The sequence below is a fragment of the Lycorma delicatula genome, chromosome 2, assembly GCF_047948215.1.
Source record: "Lycorma delicatula isolate Av1 chromosome 2, ASM4794821v1, whole genome shotgun sequence".
Taxonomy (NCBI): Eukaryota; Metazoa; Arthropoda; class Insecta; order Hemiptera; family Fulgoridae; genus Lycorma; species Lycorma delicatula.
This window is the reverse complement of record NC_134456.1, coordinates 3,241,327-3,266,749: the sequence shown is the minus strand read 5'-3', so window position 1 is coordinate 3,266,749 and position 25,423 is coordinate 3,241,327. Positions and strand designations below refer to the sequence as shown.

Sequence of the window (25,423 nt, the reverse complement as noted above, 5' to 3'; positions counted from 1 at the left end):
AATAGTTTTTAAAAAATGAAGAACTTTGTTCACTTCTGCTAAAAAGTGAAGTTGTATTGATAATTTTCTTTTAATATTTCAGCCACGTTCTTTGATTTCAAGTATTGCAACACTTGAACCTCATCAAAGTAATCAAAATGGTAGAAGAAAATTACTTAGTAGTGGTAAATCACAAACTCTTCATATACCTGATCTTGGTATCGCTACTCAGGTAAGTGAATACATATCTATTTAATTTCATTTTAATTGGAACAAATACATATCAGAAATTTTTTTATGTACACTGATATAAATGGTAAACAAGATCATTGAATAATAATTTCTTTAATTTTTCATTCTTTTCAAATTATTGATTTTTGCTATCAATTTGCCTTTATATTAAAATTCTGTAAAATATTTCATTTAAATTCCATCTCAAAACTTACCTTATCTTCAACATTAAGTAAATTAAAAGATTTACTTTTTGATTTTTAATTTGACAGGTTTAGTAGATAGCTAATAATAATAATTTTATTATTTAATGCATATATATTTTGTATAATATTTTTTACACGTTGTTTGTCATAATTATGTATTTATTACATGTTTCAATAATTGTGCACCACAGTAACTTAATTATGCAGAAAATCTATTTGTTTATCTCCCTATCCAATTCTTTCAAAATACTCAGCACCCATGTGCTGAAAAAATCTGAAAACCATATAGAAAATCAACATTATAAAATAACTTCTACATATAAACTGATGTAATAGTACAATCATTGAGTCACTTCTACAAAAATAAGAATGAAAATGAAGATAATACAAAAATTTCTTACCTTTAAAAAAACAAAAACCCAGAGAAATAGCCCAAAATCTAGTGAAAAACTGTTGGCAACAGTTTTTTACAGCATCATACACTTGAGTAAAAGACAATTGTGCTTATAGTGGCTGATAGATTAGATTAATTGTGGTAAACTAATAAATAAAGTGTTGTGTTTGTTTATTATTTTCGTAAGAACAATGTACAGTGTTGCTATTAAAACTGTATTAACTCTTTTAATAGAAGTGTTGACATAATTTTGTTTTAACAAACGGGTGTTTCAAAAAGGACACAACCCCTTTGTTTGACAGTGTGAATTTATTACAAAAATATTAATGTTAATAAAATACTTATAAATCAATATTCAAATTACCTTCAATAACTTTACAGTAAATGTTCAAAATTATTTTGCGTGACCCCGATGCAGGTTCATACACGTTTCATAACGTTTGTTCAGTAATGTTTGAAATCTCACTTTCAATGTTAGCCTTCAATTAATCAAGTGCATGAGGTTTTGTTTTTAAAAACTACACTTTTTAAATACCTCCAAAAGAAAAATTCTGCTGATGTAAGATCTGGGGATCTTGAAAGCCATAATCCTTTTGATTTCAAACGATGGCCAAAAAATTCCTGTAATATATCCAGGGTTTCATTAGCAGTATGATACATTGTGTTATCCTGCTGGAACCAACATTCTCATTCGTGTAAATCTAACATGGCAATGAGTAAGTTGCATCACTTACAGACTTGTCAAAAAATAAAGGCCCTTTACACAACGCGAGGAGATTGCACACCAAACACCAATTTTACATGCGTGTAATGGTTGTTCATGAAACGACTATTTCTGCCTTCTTAATTCTTTTTGAAACACCTGTTACTATGTAGGGTATATCTGTAACCTTTATATTTTAACAACTTAAAAAATATATTTAAGAAATAATATATTTTTTAACTTAATACTTCATTTGAATTATAATAAAAGAAGGCTTTAATTTAAAAATTAGAAGCAGTTAGTTTTTCTTCTATTTTTGAAGGGCTATATATAAATCACAAAACAAAAAATATATATTAATCACCTTTGCCACCAAAAGGTTATCTTTGGCATGTTATTTACCCTTTTTACTGGTGAATTTACAATTAACAATTTAAAACAAATATACTCTTATTGCTCGTAATTTGGATGCTTATTTTTAAGAAAACTCTATTGTAAAGATATTTTTAATAATTTTTCAATTTCAATGATTCATTTAACCTAACAAATAACATTTATCAAGCAATAAAAAATAAAGTACTTATCGTAAACCTTTTTTTTTAATTCTCAATTTTTCCTGAAAAAAAATATAATTATTTATCACGATAATTTATTATTAAAAATTACCACATGAAAGGAATTTTTATTGTTAACATTTAAGATTACTTTATTTTTTATGGTGTTTTTCCTAAAACAATTACTTCTGCGTTTGTTTTCTTCTCAAAAAACTAATCAATAGTATCGATCTTAAATGACTAAGATGTAACATCTAACTTAATCTGTCATTAATATTTTAAACAAAAATTATATGCTTGCATTTTAATTTTTATAGTTCTCATCTGGTGAAGTAACAGTTCTGTATCCTGATGGTTCACAGTTATCTTTCGACAGTTCTACTGGCAACATAACGTTTACTGAAGGTGGAAAAGTTGTTAGATATAAACAATCTGATGCTGATAAACTTCCAGAAAAAGTACGCGAACGATTAACTCAAATACCTGTTGTATTGCGTTACTTTGTTGATCATAAAACGTCTGAACATGAACATAGAAATAAACCATTGAGATAACATTACGTTTATTATAGTTTAGAGAAAAGTTAAATTATAATTTTTTTTTTTACAATTGGTTTTAAGATTAAAAAATTATTTTGTAAAATAATTTGTTAGATATTTTGTATTACACTGCATATTGCCTTTAAAGTGATATTTGTAATATTTTTATATACTTGTTATTTTTATATTATTTAATATATTTAAAATGTTCACTATCTTCTTTCTTTTATTACATTAATAGAAAAAGATGAACTGGCCAAACATTTAAAATTTCATTTCTTATAATCATATTATCATTAATTTATTTATAACTTATCAGTTTTAATTAAGATTTGTGTATTGTACATCAGTAATCTAAACCAATGATACTAAACGTAGTTCAGATTTTTAGTGATAATAATTTAATATAATATTTTAGAGGTACACTCTTAGAATTTACTAAATTTTGTAATGTTCAAATTCATGGTTTAATTAAATTTTAAACTACAGGTAGTAAAAGAAAAATTCAAGAGTAAGGCAGCTCACTTTTCACCATGTTTGATGTTCTTGAGAATGTCTTGTATGTATTTTCAGATGTGAATATTCTTGTCAGGTTGCCTACACCCTTTGTGGTTTTGGTATCTACAAATGATAAATTAAACAAAATATTTTTGTTAATATAATGTGAATTGTTTATCAATTTCTTCACTCCTTAATCATTTTCAGCTATTATTTTTTTATTAGTAACAATTTAAATAAAATATTCTATTTTTACATAATCTCTATAAAGATGTATATATTTTTATATTCTCTCTCACCCTTTACACCTATTTTTAATCAAATTCCATTACCACTACATAAAACTGAGAATGGCTAACTAACATCAGAACTACATTTTTGTGTATTAAAAATCCATAATTTCTAAGACTTAAAATCTTTTTTTTGTTTTAAAGTTATTTTCTTCCTGTTGTGTCGGCTACCATTTTCATTTTTCAGGAAGAAAATAAGCTAACTTTTCCAAAATTAGCTTCTGGATATCATTCAATTTATATACTGCGTAATATTACCCGGATATTGAAATATTTGGGTAGACATCCAGTACAATAAATCCAACAATGTTTGGAAATAATGGTATATCATTAATTCCATTAGCTAATCAAAGCAGATCTTTTACAGACTCCAAAAATGTCTTAAATTAGGAAAATAACTTTTTTGGGGGAATCATTCTGTATTACTTGTTTGAACATTGATTTTGTTGTTTAACCACTTTTAATTTTTAGTCTTTAAGTATGTCCTTTCTATCTGCTGCACAATCCTTTGATTATTGATCTATTCATAGTCTCTTCGGTTGGCCAATACTTTTTTCCCTGTTGACCTGCATTCATTGCAAAATATGTAAAAAAAAAATTGCTTCTATTCTCAACAATCTTTTACTTAGCTTTTATTTAATGTTGACTTACATCTTCTAAAAATTCTTACCAATGATCTTAGTAACCTTATTTCTACCACCTTATCATGGCTTCTGTCCTGTTAAGGTTAGTGTCCATGTTTTGCTTTTATACTATCGAACAGGAATGCTTTGTAAAATTTTATTTGTGTGTTCTTCATTGTATGGTTCTGCACATCCTATTAAATATTAGCATTTATATCCAATTCTGAATTGTATATCACGCAACTCAAAAACATCAATCTATTTATATGTCTGCACATCATTCAGCACTAATTTAGAGGTAAGTATATGGGCTATCAGATCACATTAAGTTGGTTGTGGACATTTATATTTAAAAATTATTCTAATATAAACGTCTTTAGTTCATATAATGTCCATTGCAAAGTGTATTCATTGTCTACTACAAAGACTTGGTCATTACAATATATCGATATTACAATAAAATTTTGTTCCTCCAATTTATCTTCTTTTTTTTTTTTACCATGATTTAATGTATCTACTTCATACGGCATTGTCTATACTCATAGTATAAGAGATAAACTTATCCTTGCCAAATTTGTCATTAGTAAAATTTCTGCAGTCTCAGCAAAAATTTTCTGTCCCATCATAAATGGGTTTTAATAATCTATTATACGTTTTGAGATACCTCTTACATCTAATATTTTCTGTAGATTATTCCCATTCACTCTCAAAATTACTACCTTGCAGTGCAGAACTCTGCTTCATTTGTATATCGCTGTGCTTTAAAAGATTGCGGCCATTCTCTCATATCCAATTTGTGCATTTCCGTGATGTACTCTTGTCTTTGTTGCTTCATAATTTTGTACGCTACAGTGAGTCTACCATGAACGTTATTCTTCAGATGTGAGCTGTATCTGTCCCAACCTTCTTTTTCCAGACTTAGTTTTCCTAGACAGCAGTCATTTTTACAAATGACAGACAAATTACAAATTTATTGTTCCCAGCCACTTAAGGCAGTGTTCCCTATTTTTCTCCATAGCTTTGTTCAAGTTGTTCTACTTATATAACTTTTTTCTATTAGTTTTCCTTCTTATCCCTATTGATTCAGTATCTGCCGCCTTCTTGGTTTTTAGTGATAACCTTTTTTCTTAATAACATTACACATGGGATGACAGTCCATATATTGCTGTAGCCTTGATTGAATGGTATAATTCTCTGACAGGTTCATCTTGTTTTCTACAATTCTGACATGTCATACTTGTGCTTTTCTTTTTGTATCATCTACCATTAATCCCAGTGCTCGCCAGTTTCTACTTCTTTGAGGAGAAAGTGATCTGAACACACATCTTCATCCTAAACATGGTTTAAGAATGTACATATATACATCTTCTAGCCCGCTAACTTCAAATTTGCAATAAAGTAATTAATAAAAGTAAACTTTTGTTCCTGAAAACATGTAATTTGAATCCATAAAATTTAACACAAAGCCTTTTACAAGTTTGCTATTCTCATTAAAATTTTCCTTTTTTATTATTATCAAATAAATATTGAAACAGAAATTTTTCCAGTTCTTGCATTAAAAGCTCTACCAGAATGTAGTCAATTTAGGGAATCGGTGAAAACATCAAACCCTTGTAAATTAACTAACTCATTGTCTTCTGCTCATCTCTCTTCTGAAGCATATACAAATACTTGGTTAAAAAAAAATCAATGTCATACATTGTCAACATATCTTAACTCTACTTCCAAAATTCTTTCACTATGCCAAGTATAATTGTACATTCCCCGTTTCCATTTATATAAACTATGTAAGTACTACATCAGCAATCATTTTTTTTTTTTTAATGATACCACATCATAAATCATCACATGCTTTCCTACTTTACCTTCTTTGAGCTTTTTCTTTGTCTCTGAAATCATAATGATATCAGTTCTTTTTTCTTTTAACTCCTTGATGGATTTCTATTGTTTGTTGGATATTCTTGTAACAATCCAGTTGAAACAAAAAGCAGTTAATTTTATTCAAAATTGTTTCTATTAATGTTTATTGTCATTTATTTACCCAATCCAGCTGTTTTCTTGAAGTGCCCCAGTAATTTATGAATTCACCTGGTCATCTTCAATGACTGTGTAGTCTAAGCCTGATTGTGGAGCTGCTATCATACTGCCTTGAAACTTACAGGTTTTCTTTTGGGATTGTCTATTTTATGCTCTGTGCTCTACTGTCAGGAATTTCTTACTCTACCTTTTATGAGACAGTTTATCAATATCATTACAGGGCCCAAAGTTAAAGAATCTTTTAACTGCACATAACCAGATTGACCCAGTTTTTTTATGAAGCTGTTACCTCTTCCTTCTCCACCTTTCCTCACCTCTTGCAAGATTAGGCTTCCAGCTTAACTCAGGCACTATTGACAGATTTTTCACTTTTTCAACCTAATAACGATTTAATTAAAGTATTGTATTTGTTCTTAGAAAATTGATTTCTATTAAAACATTTGAAAAATAATATAAAACTACTAAATATAAAATATGTATATATTTATATAAAATCCAATAAGTCCCCCTTTTTTCATCAGTTCACAAATCTGCTCATCAAACAGATTAGCCCTTAAGATATCCTACACTTACTAAGTTGTCTTCTAGTAATATGAGTGTTATTATACCTATATTAACTTTTTTCCATAATTATTCTCGGTCCAATACCTCCCTACTGGCTTGTACAGTGAGTGTTTATCAGAAATGGATGATGAATACTGTCTATAGCGAAGATCCATGAGCCTAAACGCTTATACTGTGACATCACATGCTATACCACAATAGCACAGTAATACTTTTCCTTGTTATTTTTACACTGAATTTTGATCTACTACTGAACTCTATGATTTTTTATACAATTAGCCTCATAACAAATTTAATTTGGTTATTAAAAAAGAAAAAAACATTCAGTTATGTTGTAGAACACTTTGTTACCTGTTTACTGTGGACACATCTAAAAACAATAACTTAATTACTGTTGTGTGAAGCATTTACAAAAGTGATGTGGTGTGTGAAACATGTCGTTTCTGATGTACACAAACCCAGAACCTATGGATGAAAGACTGAACTATGACTTTGCCATGATAGGCATAATGTACAGACACTTTACGATTATGACATTAAATCCTCAATGTTGAAGATTAAGGCAACAACAATTACCATTACATTCTGTATAAGTTTAAACATAAATGTAAATGACTAACCTGAATAGAGACTGCAGCAATAAGTGTAATGATTTTTAACTGTTAAGTATTCTTAAATAATTTATTCATAATTATTAGTCTTCATTTCTTTAAAAACGTTTCTATATTTTTACTTAAATCATGATATATGAACTAGCTATTTAATTTAGCTAATCATTCAGATCCCTTACATGTAACAGTTGCATTAGAATGCAATGCAATGTTATTTTTAATTTGATACTGTGTAATTTGATACCTTAGCCTATTTCTACATCATTTTTGCCACAAACATAAGGAATTTGTGTAATAATTAAATTTTCAAAATACCACGATCATGCGGCTTTGTCACCAACCATTTAACCACTGCTTAACAAGCTGCTTGTTATCACTTATGAATAATTTACCATCAAAGTTCCTTTTTTTTTAATAAATATAAATTGCTTGGAACTAAGCAGGTACTATTAAGAGTGGATGACTTAAATCCCCAAAATTCTATACACAATTTTAATAAGATAATATTCTTTTAAATATTTTCAACACACTCAGTACTCTAATGGTCATGACAAGGGTCACCCACCTTTTTATTCTACCATTCTATAGTAACATAACATTTCATACATTTCTTTTTTTTCACATTACTACATTGGTTGCCTTTAAATTTCAGCCAGTTTGTGTTTTCAAAGCCAAAAAAAGTCGCTGCTTGAATTTCACATTCGGCAGCAACAATTGCTATTACCATCTGTATTGTTTTTTTTTTTAAGTTTACAACATGAATGTAGACCACAAGCTGAATAGACTACAGCAATGCCAATAAACTGAAAAATTCCCACAGGAGTGTTTACAATCAGAAAGTTTAATAAACTCATTACTTTCAAGAGAACTAATTATTATATTTAATTCATTATTTTTTTAATAATTGTATTACTGATGAAAGAATGTGTGTTTTGTAGAAAAAATAGAAATTAAAACTTTTGTTTATTTATTATTTATTTTTTGCCTTTTTTATTTATTTTAGCTTACTGATACTGTACTGTAATAAAAAAGTATCCTTAATTTTTTTTTTATTATTAATATTCTGATTAGTTTTATTTAATATAAGTCTGTAGTGATAGATTGTAATAAAAAGTTTAACATTTTATTCATTGATCTTTTATAATAGTAATTTTCAAAGTTATTAAAAATATTATTTTCATTTAATGAGTCTGTTACTTATATCTAAATTGATGTATATCAAGATCTCAATAATTTTCCCATTGTTATGCTGTTGCAATAAATTTGTGCATATTATATATTTATTTTTAACTGCTTGCTGTTTTTTTTATTTATATACACTAATACTTTTTTGCCAATGCTATGTCTTGAGAAAAGAATATAAAAAATGTTTAATTGGTTATTTTTTTTTTAATGTTAAGACAATCTACTTTCATTCACTTGATAAACTACCATACACAGTAAGAACACTTACCTTAACATAATGCTTTCAAAAATATTCTGTTTATTGATCTGTAGAATACAACTGTTTTTCAGAATTCATCTGCATCTCTACAGTCTTATAACACCTAACATACACATTCAATCTCATTGATGCATAAATCCATTTGTGCATGCAAAATGATGTACATTTGCATCGATGCATATGGTGATACATTGTATCACAATTTTGTCACTTGCAACTTCACAATTTAGTTCGCAAATGCATTTGGTGCACCTGCATAAAATGTGCCCCTCAATTGCTAATTTTATAATAGGTCCAGTATAAAAAAAAATGACTACTTTTAATAACATATTTTATTACAGATTAAAAACATTACTAAAACATAAAGAAAATATTTCAAATGAACGTATTCATAATGTAAAACTAAAACATCACATTTAATTTTATTAATTTGTTTTTCTCGTATGTAACTACATTATGTAATTATATTACATCAATTTATAAAAAGTCAAAAATATTCCTGCAAGTATTAAATACACTTCAACTAACACAGAATGATGATAAAGGATTACAATTATCTGTTTTCAATGATGTAACACTGGCATGCATGTGTACTTATGTAATACCACATTGATGTCTATGATCACATAAAAAACAAAACATTTATTTAGGATATTTCAAAGTAGATTAGATACTTACTTACATTCTACTGAACTAAATTATTTTCAGATTAAAATATCACATAAATGTAATTTCCTCTTATACAACCACTTAATCTATTCACAGTTCTAAAGTATTGACATTACATCCTAATAACAATATATTCACACTGACAGTATTTTTTAAAAAAATCATGTGCATGCAGACTGTACGTAAAACAATCAAGTACTTTCTTCCATCATCTTATTTTAAAAATATACTAGAACAGCTATTTACATTAATAAATGAATATATAATTTAAAACAAAATGTTCCATTCAATAATTACAAAACTAATTCTAAATCTATAATTGATAACCTAAAAGTAACATGCAACTTCCATGACTACATGTTCCATTCAATAAGGAAAGGTTCAAAGGTTTTGTTGTTACCCTTTTTCCACCAGTTCCTGTTCCTTTGTTTCAGTTGCTCAATGAAGTCTTTTAATTCACTTATCTGTAGAAGAAATTAGTGAAATTCTTGCTTACGAAAATGATTTTAATAATAATAATACAAGAGACATCTTTATTCAAAATTTAATTGAGGCCTTTCCAATAAAACGGTGTAGATCAAGAAAACAAATTGATGCTGATGACGCATTTCAAACTAATGAACCAGCTGCAGGTCATGCAAGCTTTCACAAATTTTTTGTTAAGATTCGTGACAGAAAATTGCAGGTATGCAGAAAGGCTTTTCTTTCTTCTCGTAAATTTTTGAAAAACAGGTAAGACTGTTATAAAATCTTTTATTGTTGGGAAAGTCGCCTAAAGATTTAAGAGGCCATCAACAAAACCGTAAAACAAGTGAAGAACCATATTACATCCTTTTTCCTCATAAAAAGTCATTACTCTTCTAAAGAAGTTCAATATTTGAGTGCTACTCTAAACATAAAGCAAATGCATAAATTGTTTGTTGCTAAATATCTAGGTACTGAAATAAATTATCCATACTATTAGTAAGTTTTTAAGCAACATTTCAATTTCAGATTTTGGAGATCGCAAATGGATACACCTGCGAACATTGTAACATATGAATATAAAACCCATGACTGAATCCTATTGCCAGAAGAGTAGCTGTTGCTAAATTGACTGTGTATAAAAGACTGAACAAGCGGTTTTATACGGCATAAAAAATAAAAAAAGGAATACTGCAAAGGTAATGAATACAAGTATGTTGCAATGTTAAGTTTTGATTACATGGCAAACATATCCTTGCCCACTATTCCTGTGCAGGAAATTTACTACTTTTTGCAATTTTTTTTCTGTACATAATTAAAAAAATAACAGATTGTTTTTGTACTATGAGGAAACAGCAGAAAAAGGGGATGAGATTTCTTCTTTTCTGTAATATATCAATGATACATTATTACACGGTGCTAAGAGAGCTATACCTTTTTAGCAATAATTGTTCAGGTTCCATAAGAAGATCAAATTTTTATTAGCTCTTACAGACACTGGAAGGTTCCAGAATATAGTCTTACCCCTATCTTGTTTGCATACGGGATTTTGCCCTTATAAAACAATGATTTTATGGCATGAATGAAATAGACTTTATTGATTACCCAATCTACAAAGAAACCTGGAAAATTCTTGTTCGGAAGGTACAAACAAATGAAATAACAGAATTTTGATCTTGGTGGTCAAAATTTTATAAAAAGAATTAGTTGCACAACTGAGATGTAAGGCAATATGAAAAGATGGTAAAAATCTGAATAAATTCAAGAAAATCACTTCTTACGTTCAATCATTTTATATAATTTTTAAACTTAAATACTTTGAATAACATTTTAGCTAAAATGTTTTTTCCATTTTCCCAACACTTGAAAACAATGTAGGTTAAAAACACACACAGTTTATCAATCAATAATTACATTTAACCTTAAATTAGCATAATTAAAAAAATAATTCTAAATGTGTTTTATTTTTTACAGTGACTAATTTTGCTGACTTCCAGTGTGAAGTGGAATATTTGCATGTATTTAAAAAGTTCTAGATTCAAATCAAAGTATTTTTTAAATGCTACTCTACACCATACCAAATTCCATTACCTAATTTGGGTGTGGCAGATAAACTATAACACTAGTTCAAAACATGATTTTTTTTTCTTTCTACTATATAAAGTTTCGTCAATCATAAAACAAATGAAAAAAGGTATACCAATTTTTACACTATGAAAACAGAACTAATTAATTAGGAATTAATATCAGAGTAGTAATTTTAAATTTTGATTTTTACCTGTAAAAAGTTAAGTACATTATATTTTTCTGAAATTTATTAACTACTAAATGTTTAATACAGAAAAAAATCATGTGTATTTTTTCATGACTAATTTTTCTTTTTCAATTTTATTTACAGTCTGTTACTGATTCTTAACATATATATTTGTTTGTTATGCAACTTTTATTTATCAGAATTGTTTTATAAGTACAATGTTAAACTTTCTAAGTAATAACAGTTTTATACTTTGCAGTAAATTGTGAACCAGTTAATTTACTTATCAATACATAAATCACTTTAAGCAGTGGCTAATAGAATTTATACAATGACTCTTAACTGAACAATAAATTTATTTATTTCCCAACTTGAAAGGTTGGGAAATGTTAATTTTGAAATTCCTTAACCCGATATATTTTTACATTTACATATTGGGTAGATTTCATAAAACAGCTACCTATTGTAACAGGTACCATGATTCAACTTCCAGAAAATTTCAAAATATCTTCATGTTTCACATCCCCCAGCTTTCAATATTGAGGCTTAATGGTATGCCAAATCCTTTCATGTGATTCATTATTCCTAACCCAAGGCTCCACAAAAAACCCATCAAAATAAAAATTGTACCTGAAGCCCTCCAAGGTACATGCCTCCTACCTTCTAACATGTTGAAATCTAAAGTTCTCAAACACCTTCAAATAACCTATACTCCCTAATGAAAGGAAAAACTAACAATTTCTCATTTCAGAATGTTCAAACTGAATTTGAGAATCATTTTGAATTTAATTACTTCAATCACTTGAGCGATTTGATATACTATTCCATTCCTTTTGGGTATATTATGCGATTATAATATACCCTTAACTGCACAGTGTAGCACATATGTACATAATTTTTGTTGTTTTAGTACATTAAACTCCAGCATTATTGTTCACTCATTTTACATGAGATTGTCTCATGGTTTGAAGTTAGTGATTTCTAAGTGGCTGTATTTTTTTAACAGTTGTGCAATTCCTGATTTTATATTATTTTGCTAAAATAATTTGTAAATTTCACCATGTTGCATATCTGCTATAGTATGCAGTAACACTATGTTGTGTTGAATTGGGGTTAGAATTATTTTTCTTCTGATTTGAATGTAAATTATATTTTTAAAAATGGAAAAAGGTAGACTTCAAGAAAAAGTAAACAGAAGAGTATATGAAGCTCAGCAGTCACTTAAAAATGATATTTTTTCTACTTAACCATTTATTCATATATTGAAGACGAGTTAGTATCTGATACTTACTGATATGAGAGATGAATTTTACTCCTCAATTGGTGGATGAACAGGAAATTGAGAGTATAGATTGTACAATGACCGTTAGTAACTCCGAGGAGCCTGGATAAGTTGAAATTAGTCCAGAGGTTTGTAATCCTCTACCTACATGTCAGTTACCATAAACAGATGGCCTTTTCTACGTCTAAGGCTAATAGTAACAAACATAAAATACCATTAAAATATAATATTATCTGGAGAAAGAAACACCTAAACATAACCCAGATGAAAAAATGTTCACTGGTAATAAATACTTCCCTACCAGAGGATAACATGGAGCTCGAGCGAGACTCCAGTATAATTTTTTCTTATTTTTTTACCAAACTAGCAGATTGTATTTGTGAGGAAATACTGAAACAGTATCAGCAAAGATGCAAGTAAGCCGTTTAGGATTTCTAGGAATAAAATTAAAAAAATACTTGAAGTATTTTAAGCAAGTCATTAAAGAAGCAATGCCAGTGAATATTTTGGAAAAAATTAGACAATTTCTCCATTTTAATGATCTAAACATGTTTGTACCAAATGGGCAAGTCCGACATGATAGATTATTCCGTTTACACCCTGTAATTGATTCTTTGAGAGCCAGGTTTAAAATTATTCCTCTTGAGGAAGCATTCCGCAGATGAACAAATTATGCCACTACATGAAGCAATACGTGCCATTAAACCTTATAAATAGAGCTGCAAGCTATTTTTTCTTTGTGGCACAGCAGGATTTGCTTGCGACTTCAAAATATATTCAGGGTAAGTAAACAATGACATTTTAAATTAAGTAAATCTTGGTGCTTCAGCTGATGTGGTCACATATTTATTGCATTTTATATCAAATGATTGTAATTTCAAACTGTATTTTGATAATTACTATATAACCCTGCCTTCCTTTAATTGTAACTTTGAAAGAACGTGGGATCATTGCTCTTGGAACTTTACGTTGGAATAGAGTTCCTGGATTAAAACTGCTTTCAGAAAATGAACTTAAGAAAACATCAAGAAGTACTATGGATGAATATTGTGCTACATTTGATGTAGCCAAAGATGATAAATAAACTGATACATTTTCATTCAACATTAACAGGGGATGTTGCCAGTTTATAAAGTGAATCTTTATGTTCGAAAATACTCAAGAAGTGGATTGCCCCTATGTAGAAAAAGTGGCTCAATTGGGACAATGGCTCAGTTGGATGGAAAAACGAGGTAAATGTAAAATGCCTTACTGTAAAGGATTTTACTACATATTGTGTGTAAAGTAATATTGTGCTTCAACAAAAATAGTAATTGTTTTCATAAATTTCACAACTACTAAACAATTAATTCACTAAGTATTGTTGCATTAGCCTATCTTATTTACGTACATTTTTAAAACAGTAAATCAGTGTGATTAGGAATTATACAGAAACAGTATGAACAGTAGTTTGTGTTTTTAATAGGCTGAAGTTAAAAAAAAAAACTATAATGCTTACTTTCACGTATGCCAGTTTCAATTTTATTTTTGTGAACATTGTATGTCATTTACGGGTTCATGAGGGTGGGCTGATAAGTCTTCAGCCTGGCAAAGACAGCACCAGCAGGTCTGTAATACCGTCCAATAACTTATATATAATTTCAGGTCAATAGGTTGGTTAGTATACATTTGGTAGCGTTTGGAGCAAGTTGCCTTTGTTATTCTCACAAAATGGAAAAACGCGCATTATAAAATACTTCCATTTGAAAGGTTTAACACAGTTTCAAATCAAACAAGAAACAGACAACACTATAAGACTCTTCTCCACCATATTCAATGAGGTGACAACTCCCAAAACGATAGAAAAGATCCATAAAATTGTGCTGGAAGACTGTAGATTGAAAGTGTGTGAGATAGTCCAGACTCTAAAAATATCAAAAGTACGTGTAGTTTAAAAAAACCACATCTAGCAAAAAAAAAAATTGTTACACCATAATATTTGACATTCATCACAATGGCTAAAATCAATGAACATTCAAAGTTCAAATTGCTTACCCACCTGCATTACTTGCCAGATTTAGCACCCAGCAACTACCACCTATTTCCTAATCTTAAAAAAATGGCTTGGTGGACAATGATTTAAGAGCAACAAGGAAGTCATTGATAATGTAAATGGGAAGTCATTGAAAAATAAAGCAAAAAAAATGTTTTCTTCATCACGACTGGAAACTTAGCCCACCCCCATACATCTTGTAAACCAAGTAAAATGGAATTGAGATTATGATTACAAAGCACATGTATTTTTAAATGCTAAATAAGTAGTGATGATTATTTTAGTCACTTCTTGTCAGTGATCTTATCACATTCGTAAATTTCTTTAAATCATTTTATGGCGATAATTGTAGCTGCTCTAGCAGTACACAACATGCGTAGTTAATAATAAATATTGCAATGGGTGTAACTACAAATTAGTAAAAAAGTATTTTGGTTAGTAAAAAAATTATTAAATTACAAGTTTTGTGTTTACCTGCACCACAGTACAATACATTTTATTATATACCATTTCTCATGTAAATCAATTTTTATTTTTTTAAATATGAAAGTTTATTGTATCTACTTTGAAATGGAATTTCATTTTTTCAGCTCCTCTTTAACTTTGGTTAATATATTATTGCATTTGACATATTATATCTTGTCGTAATGTAATATTTCCTTTTAATTCTTTTTATAGCTAGTTCTAAATTTCATTCAACACATATTTTGTATTCACTGAGATTTTCTTTACAACAGTCTTAAAATGTGACTTTCACATTAGCCTTCTGTAATTATACAGTCTTTAGATATATTCATTTCAATTTTTTTGTTGATCAGTTCATCTTTCTGTTCTAATTGTTGTTCTCTGACAGCCAACAAAATAAATGTAATTCATCATTGATTGCTTTGGGCATCTTGTTTCAATATCTGGAACAACGTATCTTTGAACCAGTTCTGAAATCTCTCTGCCAAAGGTAACTTATATGGTCATAATGCCAGCTTCATAAAGAAAATCGTTATGCGGTTGCCAATTTTTAGCTATGCTGGCACTATCTTCGTGATTACAGATCGGGTTGATATCCTTTAGGTCTTGCCGTTTAATTCCCCATTATTTTTCTATATTATAACACTGCATAGCCCATTTGTATTCCAAAAATCTAGCTTAAATTGAGTTTTGAACCAAAATTCCTTACAACACTTTTCTTTTGTGATTATGAACAAGTAATGGTGAAAGTTGACAGCATCTGATACAGTAAAAGTTTGTTTAGACAAATTCATTTTCTTTTCTTTATACTCTTGATAATATAAAGAAATTAAAGATAATTGTTTTTCATGATGTACAAATTATTTTTCACTGTAAAAATAATGATCCAAATTTAATGAAACTGTTTTTCAGATTGCAGTACTGCTCCATTTTTACAATCAAATGATCAATAATTGATTGACTGATTATGATACTAAAAGTCCCGAAGCAGAAAGCAAACACTAGGTTAAGGTTTACAGAACAGCAGAGTTAATCAAAGAACAAAAAGATGTGTCTAAATAATTGATAATGGTATATTAACACCAAAATAGAGGCTGAGCAAAACATTGTTCAAATTAAAACTGTTTCAAGATTAGAAAACACTAATAACAATAATAATGGCATACTAGTCCCACTTCAAGACACCAAATCGTAGAACATTGTCGAGAATGACCGACTGAAGGAAAACAACAAAGACCTAAAGAAATACAAAAGTAACTTTCCAAATGGAAAATTTTGAGGTAGTAAAACAAAAGAGGAATATCATCCCAAGAGATGTACAGGAGAGGCAAGAAAATTAAGCAAAATTAAGCATTAAGCATTAAAGAAACAAAATTTTGGTTTTCATATGTTTTTTGAATGCTAAGAAAACTGTTCAACATTTCTAAAACCTCACTGCAATTAAGATAGCTATAAATGAATAGGCACTGTTCTGAAATTATATATGAGCAGCAGCAACAAATTTTGACACACCCTTATGCAATTGGTAACTTACAATTACAATGACAATATATTAACACGTTTAAATTTCAGAAAATTCAAAGAATTCATCAACAAACCTACCACTGTACCAATTAAACTCAAAAAACAACTTAACCACCAAACACAGTATGAGGAAACCCTAAAAAACCTTTCTTTTCTAAATTTTTAAGTTTTTATTTCTTTTTGTTTTTACTGATATAATTGTAGAATTATGTACCACCAACTGATGCTGCAGGATCCTGCAAAAGTCAACTATTGGTATTAGTTTTTTACAGGTTTTAGTTTTATACGTTTTTTATTAGTTTTATTAATAGGTTTTTTACAATAAGTAATGTAAAAGCAATAACTCTGAAAAACGCAAGACTATCAAAGGCCTTTTCTTACTTTTTATTAATTGTAAGGAAATGTTTTTGAACACATTATCCTTATCTGAAAACTTGATAAGAACAGCATCAAATAAGACAACCAACTGGTGTCATTTAAACAGAAAGATGAGGTAAAAGAAAAAACAAACTTAAAGGGATAAATTAATTGAAAAGTCATCACTTGCATTATAGATCTTGCACAGTACTATTGATAATATTCATCTCATAAATGTCATTCACAACCGACAACACAAAAAATATATCAGATATTTGTGAATGAAAATAAAAATATATCCATTTCTTAAACCAACTTATGACATACATAAGAATATTTAATGATATGATTCTATCTTTTCATCGACCAATAAAAAATTTGTGTTGTGTTCTTTACTTTATTACAACAGTAATGAGAATAAGAAAACAGAACTTCACGAGACAAAAAAAAACATGTGGATGAAAAAAAGCCATCCATGCTTTTAAAGTTTAGAGTAAATTAAGAACATGCCTGATGATGATTGTAAAACAGCTGCGGCAAATACATATTGCTGAAAAGCAATGTCAGCAATAATTTCTAAGTCAAGGCTGTCAATATATAATTTTACACTTTATATCATATGAACAAAAGAATGTCACTGTTATACATAGCTTGAGGGTCTAAGAAAAAGAGGTCATTAGTAAAAGAAGATTCTTAGTAAAAGAGGTCATGAAAAAATGTAACTTGTTTATTTAAATTATATGTTAGAGTAGTTGGACAAACAAGTACATTTCTTTTCCGATAGGTGTTCTGATCAAAAAAATTCAATTGTTGCTGCCATACTTTTGTTTGTACAGTCTAATAAATTTTAAATACATTAGACTCAAGAGTAATCACATTAGATTTTTTAACCACGACATCAACAACAACATGAAGGTTATTCAGCCCACTCAACAATTGGCATCGCTTTAGTCGAAGTTATTTGAGGAAAAAATCTGTACATTGTTTATTCACTTAATTGTAAACATTTTTTTAAATTAGTATATAATAAATATATATTTATTATATAAGCCATCTTATTAAACTACAGAAAAGCAATACAACACTTCCAATAAAATCACATACAGCAATTAAATGGCCAAAATACCAGATTACTATTAAAAAATATAAAATTCTGATGGTGCTTTTTATCAAAATTTTACCTCAAAATGTTTCAATATTATGTCAGGGCTATTTTTATTAATTTAATTTCTGTTTCATTCATGATATACAATATTTTTTTTTTGGGGGGGGGGGATTAGGTAGTCTTAATGAGAGTTTTTCCATTACATCATTATAAAATGAACTAAGTTTAGATTTTTTCTGTTTAGTTTTTTCTGAAAGTTTGTCTTTTTTTTTACTTTTTGTTATAATTTAATATTTTTTTATCAAATGTTTTTTTATTATGATTTTCTTTGACTAATAAAATTAAAATAAAGTTACTATCGATTTAATACTAGTAATTTTTTTCATTTAATATTAGTTATTATCAGCAGACTTTTATCTTGAGGCTACGTATTAATTTTTTTTTTTAATTATACCGATGAAAATGTTTGTGAAATAATTTATAAATATTTTATATATTTATCTTTTTTTATGTAATATACACATTTTTTTATTTATGTTAACGTGAACTTCATATTTGGATTTCTTTTCATTTAAGGTCTCCTTTTTTGTCTCAGTAATAAAACTTTTATTATCATTAGCTCTTCTTTTGAGTACAGTTATATGTTTTCTATCGGCTCAAAATTATAGTGAAAAAAACAAAATGTTTATTAATAGTAAACTGGTATTTTATTTAGGCATAACTAGAATTAATTTATAAGATAAAAACAATGGCAGCTACGAATATGGATTTGTTTACAATTACAGCCACCAGGATTGAGGGATGTCGGTCATGAATAATTGAGGGTTTTCTAGTTTTAAAGTACTGTAGATAAAACTTCAACCAGTATTTTATAATAATCTAAAAATTCAACAGGATAACAAATAATGAGGTAACATGTGGCTCAATATAAAGACAAAAACTTTAGATGGTCTACTGAAAAAAAAAAATCAGTAAAATTTTAGATATACACTGTGAGTATAGAAGACTGCTATTAGTAGCTCCGCTTCTACTCTATTGTACATACATCTGCTAATAAAGGAACAAACAGATTTGATTTATTGTAAAAGTACACACAATACATTCTTAAATATCACAGGTTGTTTTAAAATATATTGAATTATTTAGTGCAAATGAGAATAAAAGTGTTCCAGAAATCAGGCAGTATCCAATACTTCTTGCAAGAAATAAACATCTCATTCACTTAATTTACATCATAATCACAAAATCAATCGAGCAATTATACTTAGATCAAATATAAACAATTTTTATCTTACAACTATCAAAAATGCAATATCCTTTCCTTCCATCACATATTTAGGCCTTGTTGTTCTTTGTGTAACTACTCATGGCTAATTAGTGAAATGTAATCCCCTTTATGAATATGAGGGATTACTGTAATAACATAGTTGTAAAACATAAAACCATGTTCAGAAAATGAAAGTGTAAAAAAAACTTCCCACAAAAAGAAGTATAAGCTTACAAATTAGATAATTTGATCACATATTGCACAATGATTAACAATTACAGGAAGTTGATTACTTAATTTCTAAGAAATATCCTAACCTCGCCTTCCAAAATATAAACATATTTAATATAAGACATAAAAAACAAAATTTCAGCAACTTTCCATGTATCACATGTTAAGTAAAATATTTAAAAAATATAGTAGTAAAACCACTATATTAACAGGAAAAAATAATGCAATCATCTTTGTTCAATCAAGATGTCCAAAATACATCTATAATATATTCTGATAATATTAACATGAAATGTCCAACCCTACTTTGTATATAAATTAACTGTACACATTACATTAATTTTTCTTTCCTCAGAGCTTATATAAGCAAACATGCTGTTGGCATTAAGTATATTCTATTATTAAATATTCTATCTATTAAGTATAGAATGTAGTTTATATTTTATTTAAGAACCATTTTTAAGCATAGAGTAGTTTAATGCAAAACAATTCAAAAAAAGGCAACTGAAATACAGTATCTTTGTAATTTAGAAACTATGTAATGTAACGCTTTATTATTTTCATTAATATTTTTATTCAAATAGATTATGTTGAGAGTTTTGAATATTCTAAGAAACAATTCTGAAAAATGAAATGTTTTTAGTCTATGTAAATGTAAATTTCACATTTTTATTGTACAAAGTTGATTTTACTAAAACCGAAGTTTCCATTATTAACTGTTGCTACTAACCAAATGCTGCTTATTCGACTTTAAAATGTATGGGTGAATCCATGTAAATGAGAGCTTGACCACCAAAAAATAAAAATGTTCTAAGATAAAAGAGTACTCACTCCTTATTCTTGTTATGAGCTATATTTAATTGTCATGACAAGTAATATTTTTTAAATTTAAATATTATTTTGTGGTGTTCAAATGTATGAATCATTTTAGGAGTAGTATCAGATACTTTAAGTTGGCAACAACTTTTCATTTTTTATCAGCTTAATTCAGACAGCTGATTTTTTACTTAGTTGAAACAGAAAGTTTAATAATATTGGAAACTTATATCGGATATAAATATTATAGTAATAATATATAGTTAATATTTTAGTAATATTGGATATTTGGAAGTAACATCTAGTTGGAGTATGTATTTAATAAAATAAATAATGTATAGAATTGCAGGTATCAGTGTCACACCTATGACAGCAAAAGGCAATAAGTAAATTATATATCCTTTAAGTAGGATAAATGTTAAAAATGCCTTTATGAAAATGAGGTTATGCGAATGGGCATTATATCAAATATCAGTTAATTGTTACAAAATCAATATTTACAAGAAAATTGTTTATGTCACACCTATGACGCTTCTATGTTATCATTGCATAAAAATTTCTTATCACCCCAATTAAAATAAAATAATTAATACCAGCAATTTGATACATTTACAGAATATTTTTACACTAGCCTAAACCTGATTTTACTAAAGATTTTTCTTTATTTAATAAGGACTTTTAATAGAAAAAAAATCTGAATCCAGGTACATAATTTTTGGTGACACAATATACCTTACCATATAAGATTTATATCAAAGTAAATCATTTCAGCCTCTTCTGAAAGGTTATTAACTTTTTATGTACTTTTAAGAAAAATGAGTTCTGCAGTTCGAATGAAGAAGTTAAGGCAAAAGCTTAAGGAAGAAGAAGAAGAAATGTGCATTTAGAAAAGGGACAAGAAAAGAAGAGAGAAGATAAAGGAAATTAATTCTAGTAGTACCATGAAGTTAAAACTAAAGTGTTTAAAGGATGCAGAAAGACAAAGATGTATGCAAGAAGAAGAAAAAATGAAAAGGCTAGAAATGAAGCACCAAAATTAGGTTTATATTGATGTCCATAGTCACTAGGCAGGGCTGTAAAAAAAAGGTGATACAATCATTACCACACAGCCCTGGGAAAACATTAACAGTAATAATAAAGCTGGTATGTGTTACACCTGAGGTGAAAAAAGAACTTTGAGGAGAAAAGTGCTCAACAAAGCTGGATTTCCCTGAATGAAACCACTTAACAAACAGTAATAGTTTTATTGTCATGATGATTTGAGCCACCAGACTCCTGGCATGAAAGGTGTCATATCAATAAAGGATCCTAACCCAGGCGAATGTTCTTCCTTCCAGAAGAGACATATGATAATGACAGCCAAAGAAGAATTCGGCTTGTTTCAAATGGAGTTTCCAGGAATCAAAATAAAACTATCAAAGTTTCATGAACTTCATCCAAAATATATTCTTTTGTGTTCACAGATGCCTCACAATATATGCATTTGTAAGCATCATTCTAATTTCAGTTTCATATTGAAGCCCTAAACAAAGTTGTTGCAACCTTTCCTCCAAACAGTGGAGAATTAATAAGAGCTGTGTGTTGTGATATTTGAATGAAAAATGCATGCTGGCAATTTACTTGCTGGGCGAACTGGTAGCTCAAAACCTGAGAGATGCCAAGTTTTCAAAAGCAAAGTGGACATCTACACAGATTCAGTTACTAGACCTGAAGATTCAGATATTGAATCTGGAACAGAACTGAATTGTAATGAAAGCTCAGATCATGGAGAGCCTAATCTATTTGACACATGCAAATTAGAACTCAGTGACTTTGTTCTGGTTGAATTACGAGGTAAGAGGTCAAAGAAATACTTTGTTGGCCGTATTGAGGGAAAAGAAACTGATGATTATTAAATAAATTTCTTACTTAAGAAAAAAGATTCTTGGATTTTCTTCTTTCCACAACAGAAAGACAGCAGTCTTGTGTCTGCAAGTGATATTGTCAAAGCTACCTGAGCCATCATTAGCAAGTGGCACATTATGGCTGCTTCCACTGTAACATTCTGTATGGATTTGTCATATTATAATGTAGATTGATGTTTCTGTAGTGTTTATACTAGATCTATGTTATAATTCACAAAAATAAATATAATTACACCTAATTAGTGGTTTTTATTAATTTAATGAAACATAATAAATTAACTCTCAGCAAAAATAACACACACTGTTGTTAAAAATCAGAAAATGTCACATCCGTAACATAAAAGAACGTCTCTTATTTACAAAAAGGGACAGTTAGTATTCTTGCCGTGGAACATGATCACTGTAGAATGATTTTTCACATTATTACCAGTTAACAGATTAAAGTCCACTAAATTCACAGATTTTTACAACAGTAAGAATGCAAGTTGAGTGAGCTGTCCATTTTTTCACACCCATGATGACAAAACTGTATTTTGGACGTAGGACAATTTAAAAGGAATAACTTTAAAAAAATTAAATGAATTTATAGCAGTATATATTTATACTATTGACATCTCATGTTCTTCAATCCTATGAATATTGTTAAGTAGTGTTATTTAATTTTAAAGAGAGCAGCAGATCCTTGTGAAAATGTCACACCCGTGACAATGGATTCACTCATATTAAAATCTCACTTTCTTAAAATTTCAAGTTTACAAAGCATTCTCTCAAAAAACATCAATGTTTTAAATTACAAGTACATACTGTGTTTAAATTGACTTTTTTCTAAGAATTTCCATTTCTATTGAAAATATAATTATTTTATGTATAACACTTCTTTATTTCAATTTTTACATCATCTTTTTATATTATAATTCAGTAACCCATCTGACATACACTGAAGGTTCTGGGTTTGATTTCAGTCTTAAGACAGAATTTTTTTTACAGGTTACAATTTATTAACTGCTGATGGAAATAATGCTTTCATAAGCAATACAAATACAAAACAATATAATAAACCCGACCTTTTCACTCCTGCTAATAGAATATTTCCTGTAAAAAACACATTACAACTTGCAATCCAATCAATACATTCATAGTTTGAAAACCCCTTCAGGCATTAAATTAAACCAATCAGGAATATTTTTATTAATTGTTTATTAGCTAATATTTATTTATTGTTTATTAACTAATATGTTTATTAGATTAAATGTTTACTTATACATTTCTGCGATATCATGGAACACTGTGCTACCAGACCGAATAGTGCCCTGAGGACCGGCCATTAACATTGTTTCAACTCCACCTAAATTTGCAGATTTTAATTGATAATTTACAGATATCCCAACAGAAAATACATGTTTAAAAAAGCTCTAAGCATGTATGACAAAATGGGTTCATTAAGATGACCTTACAGATGAGGTTACTATATTATTTTTATTTTCCAGTTTAATGATATTTTTTGTATTCCACCATACAAAATATTTACTAGTAGAATCGGTTCACAATACATACACTCATACAGTTTAATACATACACTCACTCATAGTTTCATTCAGTTGAATTTAAAATTAACAAACTATTTTAATAAGTGTCATACATAAACCAACCAACAAATGTCTGTGTTATTCAGAAATTACTTATATATAAGAATTTAACTTAAAGTTTCTTATATTTTTTAAGAATTTTCAGCAGTTCATCTGCTTCTTCAGACGTTTTAACTCTCAGAAGAACAGTAGATGGAGTCTGAGGTGACTTTGAACCAGCAGCAGGTGGAGTCGGGACACAAATCACCATAACATTATTTTTGCCCATCCTCTGCATCGGAATGGCTTTATTTAATATAACATTTACCAAAATATTACCTAGTGATGTATCTGCTCTGACGATTAATTGATGCCTTTCACCTGTTACTGGTTTTATAAATAAAGTACCAACTCCTAAATCAGCATAATTTGCTTCCTTTTTTATGAAAACTTTACATCTGTAAAAATAAATCAAAATATTACATGACATATTGTACAGTTGATAAAGCTGAATTAAGAAAAAAATATTTATATGTCAAAAAGTAACTAAAAAATTTGTTTAAATATTATAAAAACACACTTTAAAATTACATGAAATTCTTCATACAGTTCTTTTTAGATGAAATTTATGCATGAGCTATAAAATAATTCAAAATTCATGAACATTATTATGTACTCAAAATTACTGTAGTGGTGTATTTGCTTTAACAAGAAGAAAATAGACATCATAGTTTTGATAAGGTTTTTTAGGTTAATTACAGTTACAGCATAACTTTTTTAAATAAAATGTATACTAAATATACTGAATAGAATAATTTAAAAATTGACATTTTTGTTATTATCGGTTGTTACTGGTTTTGTTATATAGCAGAACAAAATAAATTCAGTCTAGGAGCAAATGTGTTGGTGTTTAGTATGCATCTGTGCACGCACGTGCACATGCATGCACCTGTATAAGAGAGATGTAAGGAATTCCAGAACATCAGTTTAGTTTCAAATGCGAAGTGTGCATCTAGTGCCTTTATTTAAGTTTGTAAAAGCATAATTTCATTGAAAATAATAATAATTGACGTTTCGGTTTTTTAGTGTATGGTCAAACAGTTCTTTTTTTCAATTATATTCTTATGCAAAATACAAATTTTTTTTGAAAAAATTATGTGAACAATCTAACATCCAGTGAGTTGATCGGTAAAAAGAAGATTGTATACAATGACAGTTACTGAAATTACAGTTTTAGCTCACTGGATGAAAAGCCACAGTGCATCGCTTGCTTTCAAGTGCTCTCTGGTGAAAGCATGATATTTGGACTAAACAT

General features: G+C 28.5%; 2 protein-coding genes across 3 annotated transcripts in view; one reads left to right on the top strand and one right to left on the bottom strand.

Annotated features, from left to right (window-relative positions):
• Positions 1–2,621, top strand: part of SAK (polo like kinase SAK) — a 51,940-nt gene extending 49,319 nt beyond the window's left edge. Inside the window, exons 13-14 of the mRNA XM_075357497.1 lie at positions 83–211; positions 2,385–2,621. Of these exons, the coding sequence (XP_075213612.1) occupies positions 83–211; positions 2,385–2,621 (366 nt within the window). The remainder of the gene's footprint in view (positions 1–82; positions 212–2,384) is intronic.
• Positions 2,622–8,987: 6,366 nt separating this feature from the next.
• Positions 8,988–25,423, bottom strand: part of Nup50 (nuclear pore complex protein Nup50) — a 54,942-nt gene continuing 38,506 nt past the window's right edge. For both annotated transcript variants that reach the window (XM_075358168.1, XM_075358167.1), the window contains one exon: positions 8,988–24,566. In XM_075358168.1, the coding sequence (XP_075214283.1) occupies positions 24,242–24,566 (325 nt within the window). In that variant the 3' untranslated portion in view covers positions 8,988–24,241. The remainder of the gene's footprint in view (positions 24,567–25,423) is intronic.